A 16,246-nucleotide genomic window follows, 5' to 3' on the forward strand; every position below is an offset into this window, starting at 1 on the left:
GGACCGTAGTTCACCGTGTCTGGGACATTTGGTTTGAGCACCCGTAGAGGGGGACCGTAGTTCACCGTGTCTGGGGCATTTGGTTTGAGCCCCCGTAGTGGGGGGACCGTAGTTCACCGTGTCTGGGGCATTTGGTTTGAGCCCCCGTAGGGGGGGACCGTAGTTCACCGTGTCTGGGACATTTGGTTTGAGCACCCGTAGGGGGGGACCGTAGTTCACCGTGTCTGGGACATTTGGTTTGAGCACCCGTAGGGGGGGACCGTAGTTCACCGTGTCTGGGACATTTGGTTTGAGCACCCAAAAGTGGGGTGGCCGTGGTTCACCGTGTCTGGGGCATTTGGTTTGAGCCCCCGTAGGGGGGGACCGTAGTTCACCGTGTCTGGGGCATTTGGTTTGAGCCCCCGTAGTGGGGGGGACCGTAGTTCACCGTGTCTGGGGCATTTGGTTTGAGCCCCCGTAGTGGGGGGACCGTAGTTCACCGTGTCTGGGGCATTTGGTTTGAGCCCCCGTAGTGGGGGGACCGTAGTTCACCGTGTCTGGGGCATTTGGTTTGAGCACCCGTAGGGGGGGACCGTAGTTCACCGTGTCTGGGGCATTTGGTTTGAGCCCCCGTAGTGGGGTGGCCGTGGTTCACCGGGTGTCCATTAAAGGAGCACTTTATTGAACTCTCTGCTTTCCTGCGCCTGATTTCACCCTCACGACACCCAGTACCTTACATTAGTAAAGTTGTTTTTGTGGACTAAAAACTCCCTGTCTCTGTGTCAATTTCTGCACGCTCAACCCAACACCCCACGGTTTACCACAATATATATATATATATATAAATATAAAAATATAGCAACACACATAAGCACTCCAGTCTATACTATAGATGCTGTATCCTTGTATTGCTACTGTTGTATAGTCTCAGAAATGGCTAATATATGGGTGTAATCTGATGTAAGCAAATTATTGATTTCATGAACCTTATTTCTAAGGCTACATGTATTAATATGGGCAATTGTCAGCCCTTTCCTGGGTAGCTGATCAGAGATAGACATAATAGGGAAAAGAGCAAACAAAGCAAGATAAAATATCATGTCCATTAATCTATTAATCAGGCTTTTGGGAGGGTGGACGGACAATGCGCCTGTCATAGTGGATGTAAGCATTGTCCCCACGCGCTCTGGCAGCTTTCATGGCTGGGATAAGTTCTTTCCTCTTCTGGGGCACAGTTTCAGGATAGTCCTCGTTGAGGAAGATTTATGTTCCTCTCAAGGTCTTGGCTCTTTCCAGAACAGCTACCTTGTCCTTGAACCTCAGGAACTTGACCATTATTGGCCTGGGCCTGTCACCTGGGCCAGTATTGGGTTTTCCAGTCCTGTGGGCATGTTCCACTTCAGTCTTACTGTGGTCAGAGATCATTTCCCTTACTTTGTCCTCAGACTCCATTCAGGTCTCATGAGGATATTCTGCAATTCCGCCTTGATTGTCCCTTGAGATAATCTGATTTCTCCGTCATTCTCATCATATATTCACATACAGAACTGATGTCCTATCTCACTGACTTACAGATTGCTGTCATCTTGCCGTTTTCCTGTTTAAACTCATTGAGCTGACGCTGGGAGAACTGCAAACTGTTCTTCAGGTCCTGGACCTCTCTGGTCAGGTCGTCCAGTATTTTATTAGTTGAGTCCACCAGTAGTTGGACAAAACACTTGAAGCTATTTTCTTGTTGTTGTAACAACTTCTTGTTCAACTCTTTTTGTTTGTTAAAAAAAATCCTTCACCTGTGATAGTGAGAAACCCATGGCCTTACATTTGACAGAGACAATCGGGCAATGGTAAATGTCATGGGCATGGGTAGGGCTTATCTAATGTGTGTGTGTGTTACCTCCTCTGTAAAGGCATGCTTTCCTCCTCTTTCTTCCTCAGCATCTGTGGACAGAGAGAGCATGTGTGTGTCAGTGAGGACAGAGTGAGTGTGTGTCAGTGAGGACAGAGAGTGTGTGTGTGTGTGTGTGTGTGTGTGTGTGTGTGTGTGTGTGTGTGTGTGTGTGTGTGTGTGTGTGTGTGTGTGTGTGTGTGTGTGTGTGTGTGTGTGTGTGTGTGTGTGTGTGTGTGTGTGTGTGTGTGTGTGTGTGTGTGTGTGTGTGTGTGTGTGTGTGTGTGTGTGTGAATCCTACTGCACTGGCTCTGATGCTCGTCAGACATGGCAGGGCTTGAAAAATATTACGAACTATAAAGGGAAACCCAGCCGCGAGGTGCCCAGTGACACGAGCCAACCAGATGAGATAAATGCCTTTTATGCTTGCTTCGAGGCAAGCAAAACTGAAGCATGCATGAGAGCACTAGCGGTAATCCCACTCTCGATGTGAGGAAGACCTTTAAAAAGATCAACATTCACAAAGCCGCGGGGCCATGGATTACCAGGACATGTACTGAAGGTGCACGTACCAACTGGCAAGTGTCTTCACTGACATGTTCAACCTCTCCCTGACCAAGTCTGTAATACCTTCTGTAGCTCAGTTGGTAGAGCATGGCGCTTGTAACGCCAGGGTAGTGGGTTTGATTCCCGGGACCACCCATACGTAGAATGTATGCACACATGACTGTAAGTCGCTTTGGATAAAAGCGTCTGCTAAATGGCATATATTATTATTATATTATATACCTACATGTTTCAAGCAGACCACCATAGTCCCTGTGCCCAAGGAAGCGAAGGTAACCTGCTTACCGCTCCGTAGCAGTCACGTCTGTAACCATGAAGTGCTTTGAAAGGCTGGTCATGGCTCCCATCAACACCATTATCCCAGAAACCCTAGACCCACTCCAATTTGCAGACCGCCCCAACAGATCCTCAGATGATCACATCTCTAATCCACTCCACACTGCCCTTTCCCACCTGGACAAAAGGAACACTTATGTGAGAATGCTATTCATTGACTATAGCTCAGCGTTCAACACCCTCAAAGCTCATCACTAAGCTAAGAATCCTGGGACTAAACACCTCCCTCTGAAATTGGATCCTGGACTTCCTGACGGGCCACCCCCAGGTGGTGAGGGTAGGAAGCAACACATCTGCCACACTGATCCTCAACACTGGTGCTCCCCAGCGGTGCCTGCTCAGTCCCCTCCTGTACAGGCACGACTCCAACACCATCATTAAGTTTGCAGACGACACAACAGTGGTAGGCCTGATCACCGACAACGACTAGACAGCATATAGGGAGGTCAGAGACCTGGCCGGTTGGTGCCAGAATAACAACCTGTTCCTCAACGTAACCAAGACTAAGGAGATGATTGTGGACTACAGTAAAAGGAGGACCGAGCACGCCCCATTCTCATCGACTGAGCTGTAGTGGAGCAGGTTGAGAGCTTCAAGTTCCTTGGTGTCCACATCAACAACAAACTAGAATGGTCCAAACACACCAAGAAATTCTTAAAGAGGGCACAACAAAGCCTATTCCCCCTCAGGAAACTAAAAAGATTTGGCATGGGTCCTGAGATCCTCAAAAGGTTCTACAGCTGCACCATAGAGAGCATCCTGAAATTCTTAAAGAGGGCACAACAAAGCCTATTCCCCCTCAGGAAACTGAAAAGATTTGTCTAGGGTCCTGAGATCCTCAAAAGGTTCTACAGCTGCACCATAGAGAGCATCCTGAAATTCTTAAAGAGGGCACGACAAAGCCTATTCCCCCTCAGGAAACTAAAAAGATTTGGCATGGGTCCTGAGATCCTCAAAAGGTTCTACAGCTGCAACATCAAGAGCATCCTGGTTGCATCACTGCCTGGTACGACAATTGCTCGGCCTCTGACCGCAAGGCACTACTGGGGTACTGCGTACGGACCAGTACATCACTGGGGCAAAGCTGCCTGCCATCCAGGACCTCTACACCAGGCGGTGTCAGAGGAAGGCCCTAAAAATGGTTAAAGACCCCAGCCACCCCAGTCATAGACTGTTCTCTCTCCTACCGCATGGCAAGCGGTACCGGAGTCCCAAGTCTAGGACAAAAAGGCTTCTCAACAGTTTTTACCCCCAAGCCATAAGACTCCTGAACAGGTAATCAAATGGCTACCCGGACTATTTTCATTGTTTGCCCCCCCAACTCCTCTTTTTTTATGCTGCTGCTACTCTTTGTTTATCATATATGCATAGTGACTTTAACTATACATTCATGTACATATTACCTCAATTGGGCTGACCCAATTGAGTGCTCCCGCACATTGGCTAACCTGGCTATCTGCATTGTGTACCACCCACCACCCGCCAACCCCTCTCTTACGCTACTGCTACTCTCTGTTCATCATATATGCATAGTCACTTTAACCATATCTACATACTACCTCAATCAGCCTGACTATATGCTAGGCTATGTAGGCTATGTAGTATATGCTAGGCTATGTAGGTTATGTAGTGTCTATACATAGCCTCACTACTGTATATAGCCTCACCACTGTATATAGCCACACTACTGTATATATCCTGTCTTTTTACTGTTGTTTTATTTCTTTACTTACCTGTTGTTCACCTAATACCTTTTTTGCACTATTGGTTAGAGCCTGTAAGTAAGCATTTCACTGTAAGATCAACACCTGTTGTATTCAGCGCACGTGACAAATAAACTTTTATTTGATTTGAGTCAGGTTTGTAGGCCGCTTTTTCAGTTCTGCCCACACATTTTCTATAGGCTTGAAGTCACGGCCACTCCAATACACTGACTTTGTTGTCCATTTTGCCACAACATTTTGCCACAACTTTGGAAGTATGCTTGGAGTCATTGTCTATTTGGAAGACCCATTTGTGACCAAGCTTTAACTTCCTGACTGATGTCTTGAGATGTTGCTTCAATATATCCACATAATTTTCCTCCCTCATGATCCCATCTGTTTTGTTACGTGTGTAATATTTGTGTTGTGGAGAAATGACCAGGCAGGAGACGGGAGTACAGTTAGTTGTCGTTTAGTCAAAAACCCCTCGGGCTCTACAGTTCCCGGCATTCCAGTGCGCATGTGCATTTCCTATTAGGTGTAGTAACGTAACACTGCCGTAATGCATTACTGCTTTGTAACAGCACAGTAACTAATATAAACAGATGTAGATCCCAGAAACTACAACATGCACTAGTCCCTCCTGCAGCAAAGCACCCCCACAACATGATGCTGCCACCCCCATGCTTCACGGCTTGCAAGCCTCCCCCTTTTTCCTCCAAACATAACTATGGTCATTATGGCCAAACAGTTTTAGTTTTGTTTCATCAGACCAGAGGACATTTCTCCAAAAAGTATGATCTTCGTCCCCATGTGCAGTTGCAAACCGTAGTCTGGCTTTTTAATGGCGGTTTTGGAGCAGTGGTTTCTTCCTTGCTGAGCTGCCATTCAGGTTATGTCGATATATAGGACTTGTTTTACTGTGGATATAGATACATTTGTACCTGTTTCCTCCAGCATCTTCACAAGGTCCTTTGCTGTTGTTCTGGGATTGATTTGCACTTTTTGCACCAAAGTACGTTCATCTCTATAAGACAGAAAAAGTCTCATTCCTGAGCGGTGTTGTTTGTACAGATGAACGTGGTACCTTTAGGCATTTGGAAATTGCTCCCAAGGATGAACCAGACTTGTGGAGGTTTACAATTTTTTTTCTGAGGTCTTGGCTAATTTCTTTAGATTTTTCCATGATGTCAAGCACAGAGGCACTGAGTTTGAAGGTAGACCTTGAAATATATCCACAGGTACACCTCCAATTGACTCAAATGATGTCCATTAGCCTATCAGAAGCTTCTAAAGCCATAACATAATTTTCTGGAATTTCCAAGCTGTTTAAAGGCACAGTCAATTTAGTGTATGTAAACCTCTGACCAACTGGAATTGTGATACAGTGAATTATATGTAAGATAATCTGTCCTTCGCAGATTGACTTGGTACTGGTATCCCCTGTATATAGCCTCGTTATTGTTATGTCATTTTCTTTAGTTACTTTTTGAAAAAACTTTAACCTCTTCAACCTATGGAGGCGCTATTTCATTGTTGGATTTAAAAAAACGTGCCCGTTTTAAGCGCAATATTTTGTCACAAAAAGATGCTCGACTATGCATATAATTGACAGCTTTGGAAAGAAAACACTCTGACGTTTCCAAAACTGCAAAGATATTATCTGTGAGTGCCACAGAACTGATGCTACAGGCGAAACCAAGATGAAACTTCAAACAGGAAATTAGCAGAATTTTTGAGGCTCTGTTTTCCATTGTCTCCTTATATGGCTGTGAATGCGCCAGGAATGAGCCTGCCCATTCTGTCGTTTCCCCAAGATGTCTGCAGCATTGTGACGTGTTTGTAGACATATCATTGGAAGATTGGCCAAAAGAGACTACATTTACCAGGTGTTCGCCCGGTGTCCTTTGTCTAAATTGGTGCGTAATCTTCAGCTGCAGGCATTTTCCCATGGGATTCAGAGGGGAAAGCACACTTCCACGAACAATATATCATCGAAGAGATATGTGAAAAACACCTTGAGGATTGATTCTAAACAACGTTTGCCATGTTTCAGTCAATATTATGGAGTTAATTTGGAAAAAAGTTTGGCGTTTTGATGACTTTTCAGGGTTTTTTGGTAGCCAAACGTGATGTACCAAACGGAGCGATTTCTCCTATACAAAGAATCTTTTTGGACAAACTGAACATTTGCTATCTAACTGAGAGTCTCCTCATTGAAAACATCCGAAGTTCTTCAAAGGTAAATTATTTTATTTGAATGCTTTTCTGTTTTTTGTGAAAATGTTGCCTGCTGAATGCTAACGCTAAATGCTACGCTAGCTATCAATAGATATCAATACTGTTACACAAATACTTGTTTTGCTATGGTTGAGAAGCATAGTTTGAAAATCTGAGATGACAGTGTTGTTAACAAAAGGCTAAGCTTGAGAGCTAGCATATTGGTTTAATTTCATTTGCGATTTTCATGAATAGTTAACGTTGTGCTATGCTAATGAGCTTGCGAATAGGATTACACTCCTGGATACAGGTTTTTTTCGTAGATAAACATGATGAACAAAACGGAGCGATTTCTCCTAAACAAAGAATCTTTCAGGAAAAACTGAACATTTGCTATCTAACTGAGAGTCTCCTCATTGAAAACATCCGAAGTTCTTCAAAGGTAAATGATTTTATTTGAATGCTTTTCTGGTTTTTGTGAAAATATTGCCTGCTGAATGCTAACGCTAAATGCTATGCTAACTATCAATACTGTTACACAAATGCTTGTTTTGCTATGGTTGAGAAGCATATTTTGAAAATCTGAGATGACAGTGTTGTTAACAAAAGGCTAAGCTTGAGAGCAAGCATATTGATTTCATTTCATTTGCGATTTTCATGAATAGTTAACGTTGCGTTATGGTAATGAGCTTGAGGCTTTATTCACGATCCCGGATCTGGGATGGCTTGTGGCAACAGGTTAACTTATTCAGTAAATATTTTCTTAACTCTATTTATTGAACTGCATTGTTGGTTAAGGGCTTGTAAGTCAATATTTCATGGTAAGGTCTATACACCTGTTGTATTTGGCGCATTTATTTATTTGATTTGATTTTAAACTCCCTCTAACTCTACTCTACAGTTCTAGACTGACTAAATCTACATTTCTAGACTGACTAACTCGACAGGTCTAAACTCCCTCTACCTCGACAGTTCTAAACTCCCTCGACAGGTATAAACCCCCCTTTGACAGTTCTAAACTCCCTCGACAGTTCTAAACTCCCTCTACCTTGACAGTTCTAAACCCGCTTGTCTAGTCTAAACTCCCTTGACAGTTCTAAGCTCCCTCGACAGGTCCAAACTCCCTCGACAAGTCCAAACTCCCTCTACCTCGACAGTTCCAAACTCCCTCTACCTCGACAGTTCCAAACTCCCTCTACCTTGACAGTTCTAAACTCCCTCTACCTCGACAGTTCCAAACTCCCTCTACCTCGACAGTTCCAAACTCCCTCTACCTCGACAGTTCCAAACTCCCTCTACCTCGACAGTTCTAAACTCCCTCTACCTCGACAGTTCTAAACTCCCTCTACCTCGACAGTTCCAAACTCCCTCTACCTCGACAGTTCTAAACTCCCTCTACCTCGACAGTTCTAAACTCCCTCTACCTCGACAGTTCTAAACTCCCTCTACCTCGACAGCTCCAAACTCCTTCTACCTCGAAAGTTCCAAACTCCCTCTACCTCGACAGTTCCAAACTCCCTCTACCTCGACAGTTCTAAACTCCCTCTACCTCGACAGTTCTAAACTCCCTCTACCTCGACAGTTCCAAACTCCCTCTACCTCGACAGTTCTAAACTCCCTCTACCTCGACAGTTCTAAACTCCCTCTACCTCGACAGTTCTAAACTCCCTCTACCTCGACAGCTCCAAACTCCTTCTACCTCGAAAGTTCCAAACTCCCTCTACCTCGACAGTTCCAAACTCCCTCTACCTCGACAGTTCTAAACTCCCTCTTCCTCGACAGCTCTTCCTCGACAGTTCCTCGACAGTTCTAAACTCTAACTCAACTCGTGTTACATATGCCCCTGACACACCCTACTTCTCATCCTGTGTCTCCCTAACCTGCCGCCACTCCCCCGGTGCTCTCTTCCTCTCTGTGTGGGTGCTTTGGATTGTATGAGTGTAGATAGGTGTGCTGAGGCAGAGCAGATCCCCACCAGCTGCAACCTGTTCCAAAATCAAGATAGATCTCTACAAATACTCAGCCCTGCCACTTCCACGCTGCGTAATCTCTGCTCAGTCAGTCTACGTTTCAAGCCGTTTGTTCCTGCATAGAACTTGTTATCCTGGTGTGCCTGTTTTCGCTAGCCTGACGCTGCTTTTCCCTCCCCTACAGTTCCGCCCGCTCTGCCTCTGGTCCCTGTCCACAGTTCCTCGTCTTGTCAGTCCTGCTTCCGTGGCCTGGACCCCTGCTCTATGGCTTCCTTGGAATCCGCTCCAGACCTGCTTACCCTGCCCTTGCTCCCCTTGCCTCAGCCTCAGTCCCCGGTTGCCTGCTACCCGCCCGAGCCTCCCCTGCACCCCATCTTCCCACCGTTGTTCAATAAATACCTTAGTCACCTTCTCCTTTTCTCCTCGTCCGAGTCTGCACTTGGGTTTACCTGCTCCGCCCCGTATAACAACTCTACAGTTCTAAACCCCCACTAACTCTACTTTACAGTTCTTAATTCACTCCAACTAAAGTTCTTAATTCAATCCAACTCTACAGTTCTTAATTCACTCCAACTCTACAGTTCTAAACCCCCACTAACTCTACTTTACAGTTCTTAATTCACTCCAACTCTACAGTTCTTAATTCACTCCAACTCTACAGTTCTTAATTCACTCCAACTCTACAGTTCTTAATTCACTCTAACTCTACAGTTCTTAATTCACTCTAACTCTACAGTTCTTAATTCACTCCAACTCTACAGTTCTTAATTCACTCCAACTCTACAGTTCTTAATTCACTCCAACTCTACAGTTCTTAATTCACTCCAACTCTACAGTTCTTAATTCACTCCAACTCTACAGTTCTTAATTCACTCTAACTCTACAGTTTACAGTCAAATTCTGACCAACAGAACAACATACCAGTGTTGAAAAACCCTATTTTTAAGCCACAGGTGTTTAGAGCATGTGTTAGTTACCCTGAAGGAGACAGTCCTAGAGCTCTGTCTGGCGAAGGCTGGTCTGGCTGTCTGCTCCAAACTAACAGAGGATCCATTCACACTGCCCTAAACACACACACACACACACACACACACACACACACACACACACACACACACACACACACACACACACACACACACACACACACACACACACACACACACACAAAAACCATCAACACAGAGTATAAAGCTGTCTTTTAGAATACAGTGTAAAGTCTTATTGGTTTTAACACTAGAGGGTGCTCTTGTACAGTTACAGAGACTGTATGTCTATGAGTCGTGGCAAAAGTCCAATTGTGTATTACCTCTGTGTGTCCGTAGTGGGTGGGGCTGTGAGCTCCTCTAGCGGGGGACAGCGGTGTTGTGGGAGAATGGGGGCTCATGGGACTTGTATGCCCACTGGGGGAGGGACTCTTATCAAAGGAGATGGACAGAGAACTAAAGGAAGGGATAACAGGAAGTTAGAAACCTAGAGGGAGTTCGAAAACTACTGGAAGAGATAACAGTAAGTTCGAGAACTACTGGAAGAGATAGATGGAAGTTTGAGAACTACAGGAAGCTATAACAGGATGCTATAGTACCACAGGAAGAGATAACAGGAAGTTAGAGAACTACAGGAAGAGGTTGGACAGACACTTGGCAGACTAATTTATCTAGGGGCCGTTTTCTTACCTGACAAACTTGAAGGGGGGTTTGGAGTCTGGGCCTAGGTCCTGGGAACCATTCTGCTGCTGTTACAACACATAATAGATAGACAGTTACCATGGGAACTATTCTGCTGCTGTTACAACACACAGTTAGCTATGGATACTGTAGCTGTATTAAACAGCATTACCATACAGTGCAGTAGCACAACTTCTAAATCAAATGTAATTTGTCGGGATGCCAAAAACAACAACTTACCATGAAATGCTTACTTTACAAGCTCTTAACCAACAATGCAGTTCAAAAAAATATTTATTAAATAAACTAAAGTCAAAAATAAAAGAGCAACAATAAAATAACAATAACGAGGCTATATACAGGGGGTACCGGTACCAAGTGTGTGAGGGTAAGGCTTAGTCAAGGTAATATCAATTTGAGCCGTTTCTTCCGGCACCTATTTCCACTGTTTGCATTGTAGACATTCTAATAAACGTGATCTGCGTTAGATCAAGTTGCCTGCTCCTTATTTCTCCCACCCTCCAGAAAGACCATCATGTAAAAGCACAGTGATCATTCTGTGTAGTCATCCTATCCTGCCCTATCCTGCCACACTGATTCCAGACCTGCTCTCTTATTTGTACATAGATGTTATGGAGAGGGCCGGTGGGGTAAGTATCTGGTCTTGACACAGATCTTGGTCAGCTAGTGAAGAGGTCCCTACTTAATCACGTCACATAGCCTAGGCTAGTCATCTCCCTACTGAATTTGAATCGCGGGAAAGAAAAGTCAGCAGAGGATGCCTGGTCGTTCTTTAGAAGCAATTTCCTCACCATCTTAAATAAGCATGCCCCATTCAAAAAATGTAGAACTAAGAACAGATATAGCCCTTGGTTCACCCCAGACCTGACTGCAGGTAGACTGTAAACTCTCCTTCCAGACTCACATTAAGCATCTCCAATCCAAAATGAAATCTGGAATCGTCTTCCTATTTTGCAACAAAGCATCCTTCACTCATGCTGCCAAACATACCCTTGTAAAACTGACTATCCTACCAATCCTTGACTTCGGCGATGTCATTTACAAAGTAGCCTCCAACACTTTACTCAGCAAACTGGATGTAGTCTATCACAGTGCCATCTGTTTTGTCACCAAAGCCCAATATACTACCCACCACTGCGACCTATATGCTCTTGTTGGCTGGCCCTCGCTTCATATTCGTCGCCAAACTCACTGGCTCCAGGTCATCTTATAAGTCTATGATAGGTAAAGCCCCGCCTTATCTCAGCTCACTGGTCACCATAGCAACACCCACCCATAGCACGCGCTCCAATAGGTATATTTCACTGGTCATCCCCAAAGCTAACACTTCCTTTGGCTGCCTTTCTTTACAGTTCTCTGCTGCCAATGACTGGAATGAATTGCAAAAATCTCTGAAGCTAGAGTCTTATATCTCCCTCTCTAACTTTAAGCATCAGCTGTCAGAGTAGCTTACCAATCACTGTACCTGTACACAGCCAAACTGTAAATAGCACACCCAACTATGTCATCCCCATTAGAAGTCGACCAATTAATCGGAATGGCCGAATAATTAGGGCCGATTTCATTTTTTCATAACAATCGGAAATCGTTAATTTTGTACGCCGATTTTGCAGATGTTTTATTTTTTTTACACCTTTATTTAATCTTTATTTAACTAGGCAAGTCTGTTAAGAACACATTATTGGTTTCAATGACGGCCTGGGAACGGTGGGTTAACTGCCTGGTTCAGGGGAACGGTGGGTTAACTGCCTTGTTCAGGGGAACGGTGGGTTAACTGCCTTGTTCAGGGGAACGGTGGGTTAACTGCCTGGTTCAGGGGAACGGTGGGTTAACTGCCTTGTTCAGGGGAACAGTGGGTTAACTGCCTTGTTCAGGGGAACGGTGGGTTAACTGCCTGGTTCAGGGGAATGGTGGGTTAACTGCCTTGTTCAGGGGAACGGTGGGTTAACTGCCTTGTTCAGGGGAACGGTGGGTTAACTGCCTGGTTCAGGGGAACGGTGGGTTAACTGCCTGGTTCAGGGGAACGGTGGGTTAACTGCCTTGTTCAGGGGCAGAACAACAGATTTTTACCTTGTCAGCTCAGAGATTCAATTTTGCAACCTTACGGTTAACTAGTCCAACGCTCTAACCACCTGCCTCACGAGGAGCCAAGGTAAGTTGCTAGCTAGCATTAAACTTAATCATAATCATTAGTTATAACTACACATGGTTGATGATATTACTAGTTTATCTAGCGTGTCCTGCGTTGCATATAATCAATGCGGTGCGCATTCGCGAAAAAGGACTGTCGTTGCTCCAACGTGTTCCTAACCATAAACATCAATGCCTTTCTTAAAATCAATACACAAGTATATATTTTTAAACCTGCATATTTAGCTAAAATAAATCCAGGTTAGCAGGCAATATTAACCAGGTAAAACTGTCATTTCTCTTGCGCTCATTGCACACAGTCAGGGTATATGCAACAGTTTGGGCCGTCTGGCTCATTGCGAATTAATTTGCCAGAATTTTACATAATTATGACATAACATTGAAGTTTGTGTAATGTAACAGGAGTATTTAGACTGATGGATGCCACCCGTTAGATAAATACGGAACGGTTCCGTATTTCACTGAAAGAATAAACGTTTTGTTTTCGAGATTATAGTTTCCAGATTTGACCATATTAATGACCTAAGGCTCGTATTTCTGTGTGTTACTATGTTATAATTAAGTCTATGATTTGATAGAGCAGTCTGACTGAGCGATGATGGGCACCAGCAGGCTCATAAGCATTCATTCAAACAGCACTTTTGTGCGTTTTGCCAGCAGCTCTGCTGTTTATGACTTCAAGCCTATCAACTCCCGAGATTAGGCTGGTGTAACGATGTGATGTGAAATGGCTAGCTAGTTAGTGGGGTGCACGCTAATAGCGTTTCAAATGTCACTCGCTCTGAGACTTGGAGTGGTTGTTCCCCTTGCTCTGCATGGGTAACGCTGCTTCGAGGGTGGCTGTTGTCAAAGGTATATGAAATACAAATGGTATAGAGAGAAATAGTCCTATAATTCCTATAATACCGACAACCTAAAACTTCTTACCTGAAGACTCATGTTAAAAGGAACCACCAGCTTTCATATGTTCTCATGTTCTGAGCAAGGAACTTAAGCACCAGCTTTCTTACATGGCACATATTGCACTTTCACTTTCTTTTCCAACACTTTGTTTTTGCATTATTTAAACCAAATTGAACATGTTTCATTTATTTGAGGCTAAATTGATTTTATTGATGTATTCTATTAAGTCAAAATAAGTGTTCATTCAGTATTGTTCTAATTGTCATTATTTCAAATCATAATCGGTCGACCTCTAATCCCCATATTGTTACTTATTCTCTTGCTCTTTTGCACCCCAGTATCTCTACTTGCACATCAACAGCTGCACATATATCACTCCAGTGTTAATGCTAAATTGTAATTATTTCGCCTCCATGGCCTATTTATTACCTCCCTCCCTACTCGTCTACATTTGCACGCACTGTACATAGATTTTTCTATTGTGTTGTTGACTGTACATTTGTTTATGTGTAACTGTGTTGTTGTTTTTGTCGCACTGTTTTGCTTTATCTTGGCCAGGTCACAGTTGTAAACAAAGAACTTGTTCTCAACTGCCCTACCTGGTTAAATAAAGGTGTTCTCAACTGCCCTACCTGGTTAAATAAAGGTTATATTTCAAATACATTTAAAAAAAACATATAACCCCTGGCTTGTCATGCAGAATTCAAAGTTGGGCTGGACAACATGCAAAAAAGTAGTGAGCTTGGGTCTAGAAAAGACTGTAGTGATTAAACTAGCAAAAGAGTGGGAGGAATGTACAGTAAATTAACGTCCTACGCATCAGATGTATAAAACACACCAACAGCAAAGAGCCTGACAGGCTGACACACACGTCACAGTTACAAATAGTAGCTAGCTAGAAATTGAGCTAAAATGTATTTTTCAAAGATTTCAAAGAAAATGAAAGTAGACAATGAATGTATGGTGTTCCACCAAGATTGGACATCGAAATATTTATTTATTGAGGTATCAGGGAAAGCTGTGTGTTTAGTGTACAAAGAGAGCATCGCTGTCTTGAAAGATTACAACTTGTCCCGACACTTCCAGACGAAGCATGCAGAGAAATATAGTCATATGAATTCTGAGCAGAGGACAAGTGCATTGAAAGAATGCACAAAACTGCATTTAGCAAACAACGGAATTACGAGAGATCTGCCAAGTAGAAGACAACAATCTGACCTGCCAAGTAGAAGGCAACAATCTCCCCCACCTTCCAACACTACTAGTCTGTTCCCTATCAGATGACAACAATCTCCCCCATCTTCCGACACTACTAGTCTGTTCCCTATCAGATGACAACAATCTCCCCCATCTTCCGACACTACTAGTCTGTTCCCTATCAGATGACACTACTAGTCTGTTCCCTATCAGATGACAACAATCTCACCCACCTTCCAACACTACTAGTCTGTTCCCTATCAGATGACACTACTAGTCTGTTCCCTATCAGATGACACTACTAGTCTGTTCCCTATCAGATGACAACAATCTCCCCCACCTTCTGACACTACTAGTCTGTTCCCTATCAGATGACACTACTAGTCTGTTCCCTATCAGATGACAACAATCTCACCCACCTTCCAACACTACTAGTCTGTTCCCTATCAGATGACACTACTAGTCTGTTCCCTATCAGATGACACTACTAGTCTGTTCCCTATCAGATGACAACAATCTCCCCCACCTTCCGACACTACTAGTCTGTTCCCTATCAGAAGACAACAATCTCCCCCACCTTCCGACACTACTAGTCTGTTCCCTATCAGATGACACTACTAGTCTGTTCCCTATCAGATGACACTACTAGTCTGTTCCCTATCAGAAGACACTACTAGTCTGTTCCCTATCAGATGACACTACTAGTCTGTTCCCTATCAGATGACAACAATCTCCCCCACCTTCCGACACTACTAGTCTGTTCCCTATCAGATGACAACAATCTCCCCATCTTCCGACACTATTAGTCTGTTCCCTATCAGATGACAACAATCTCCCCCACCTTCCCCCACCTTCCGACACTATTAGTCTGTTCCCTATCAGATGACAACAATCTCCCCCATCTTCCGACACTATTAGTCTGTTCCCTATCAGATGACAACACTACTAGTCTCCCTATCCCACCTTCCGACACTATTAGTCTGTTCCCTATCAGATGACAACAATCTCCCCCACCTTCCGACACTACTAGTCTGTTCCCTATCAGATGACAACAATCTCCCCCATCTTCCGACACTATTAGTCTGTTCCCTATCAGATGACACTACTAGTCTGTTCCCTATCAGATGACAACAATCTCCCCCACCTTCCGACACTACTAGTCTGTTCCCTATCAGATGACAACAATCTCCCCCATCTTCCGACACTACTAGTCTGTTCTCTATCAGATGACACTACTAGTCTGTTCCCTATCAGATGACACTACTAGTCTGTTCCCTATCAGATGACACTACTAGTCTGTTCCCTATCAGATGACACTACTAGTCTGTTCCCTATCAGATGACAACAATCTCCCCACCCCCCACCTTCCGACACTACTAGTCTGTTCCCTATCAGATGACAACAATCTCCCCATCTTCCGACACTATTAGTCTGTTCCCTATCAGATGACAACAATCTCCCCCACCTTCCGACACTATTAGTCTGTTCCCTATCAGATGACAACAATCTCCCCCATCTTCCGACACTATTAGTCTGTTCCCTATCAGATGACAACAATCTCCCCCACCTTCCGACACTATTAGTCTGTTCCCTATCAGATGACAACAATCTCCCCCATCTTCCGACACTATTAGTCTGTTCCCTATC

At 44.1% G+C, this 16,246-nt stretch overlaps 1 protein-coding gene across 2 annotated transcripts in view; it reads right to left on the reverse strand.

The window, feature by feature from the left end:
- lad1 (ladinin) overlaps window positions 1–16,246 on the reverse strand; it is an 81,157-nt gene that overhangs the window by 44,758 nt on the left and 20,153 nt on the right. The window contains exons 2-5 of one of the 2 annotated variants that reach the window (XM_052506721.1): window positions 10,337–10,392; window positions 9,970–10,102; window positions 9,638–9,724; window positions 1,874–1,917 (exon numbers count right to left, since the gene is read on the reverse strand). In XM_052506721.1, the coding sequence (XP_052362681.1) occupies window positions 1,874–1,917; window positions 9,638–9,724; window positions 9,970–10,102; window positions 10,337–10,392 (320 nt within the window). Of the gene's footprint in view, window positions 1–1,873; window positions 1,918–9,637; window positions 9,725–9,969; window positions 10,103–10,336; window positions 10,396–16,246 lie in introns of both variants that reach the window. The other variant, XM_052506719.1, reaches the window with a different exon arrangement.

This window comes from Oncorhynchus keta, unplaced genomic scaffold, assembly GCF_023373465.1.
Source record: "Oncorhynchus keta strain PuntledgeMale-10-30-2019 unplaced genomic scaffold, Oket_V2 Un_contig_2736_pilon_pilon, whole genome shotgun sequence".
Classification (NCBI taxonomy): domain Eukaryota; kingdom Metazoa; phylum Chordata; class Actinopteri; order Salmoniformes; family Salmonidae; genus Oncorhynchus; species Oncorhynchus keta.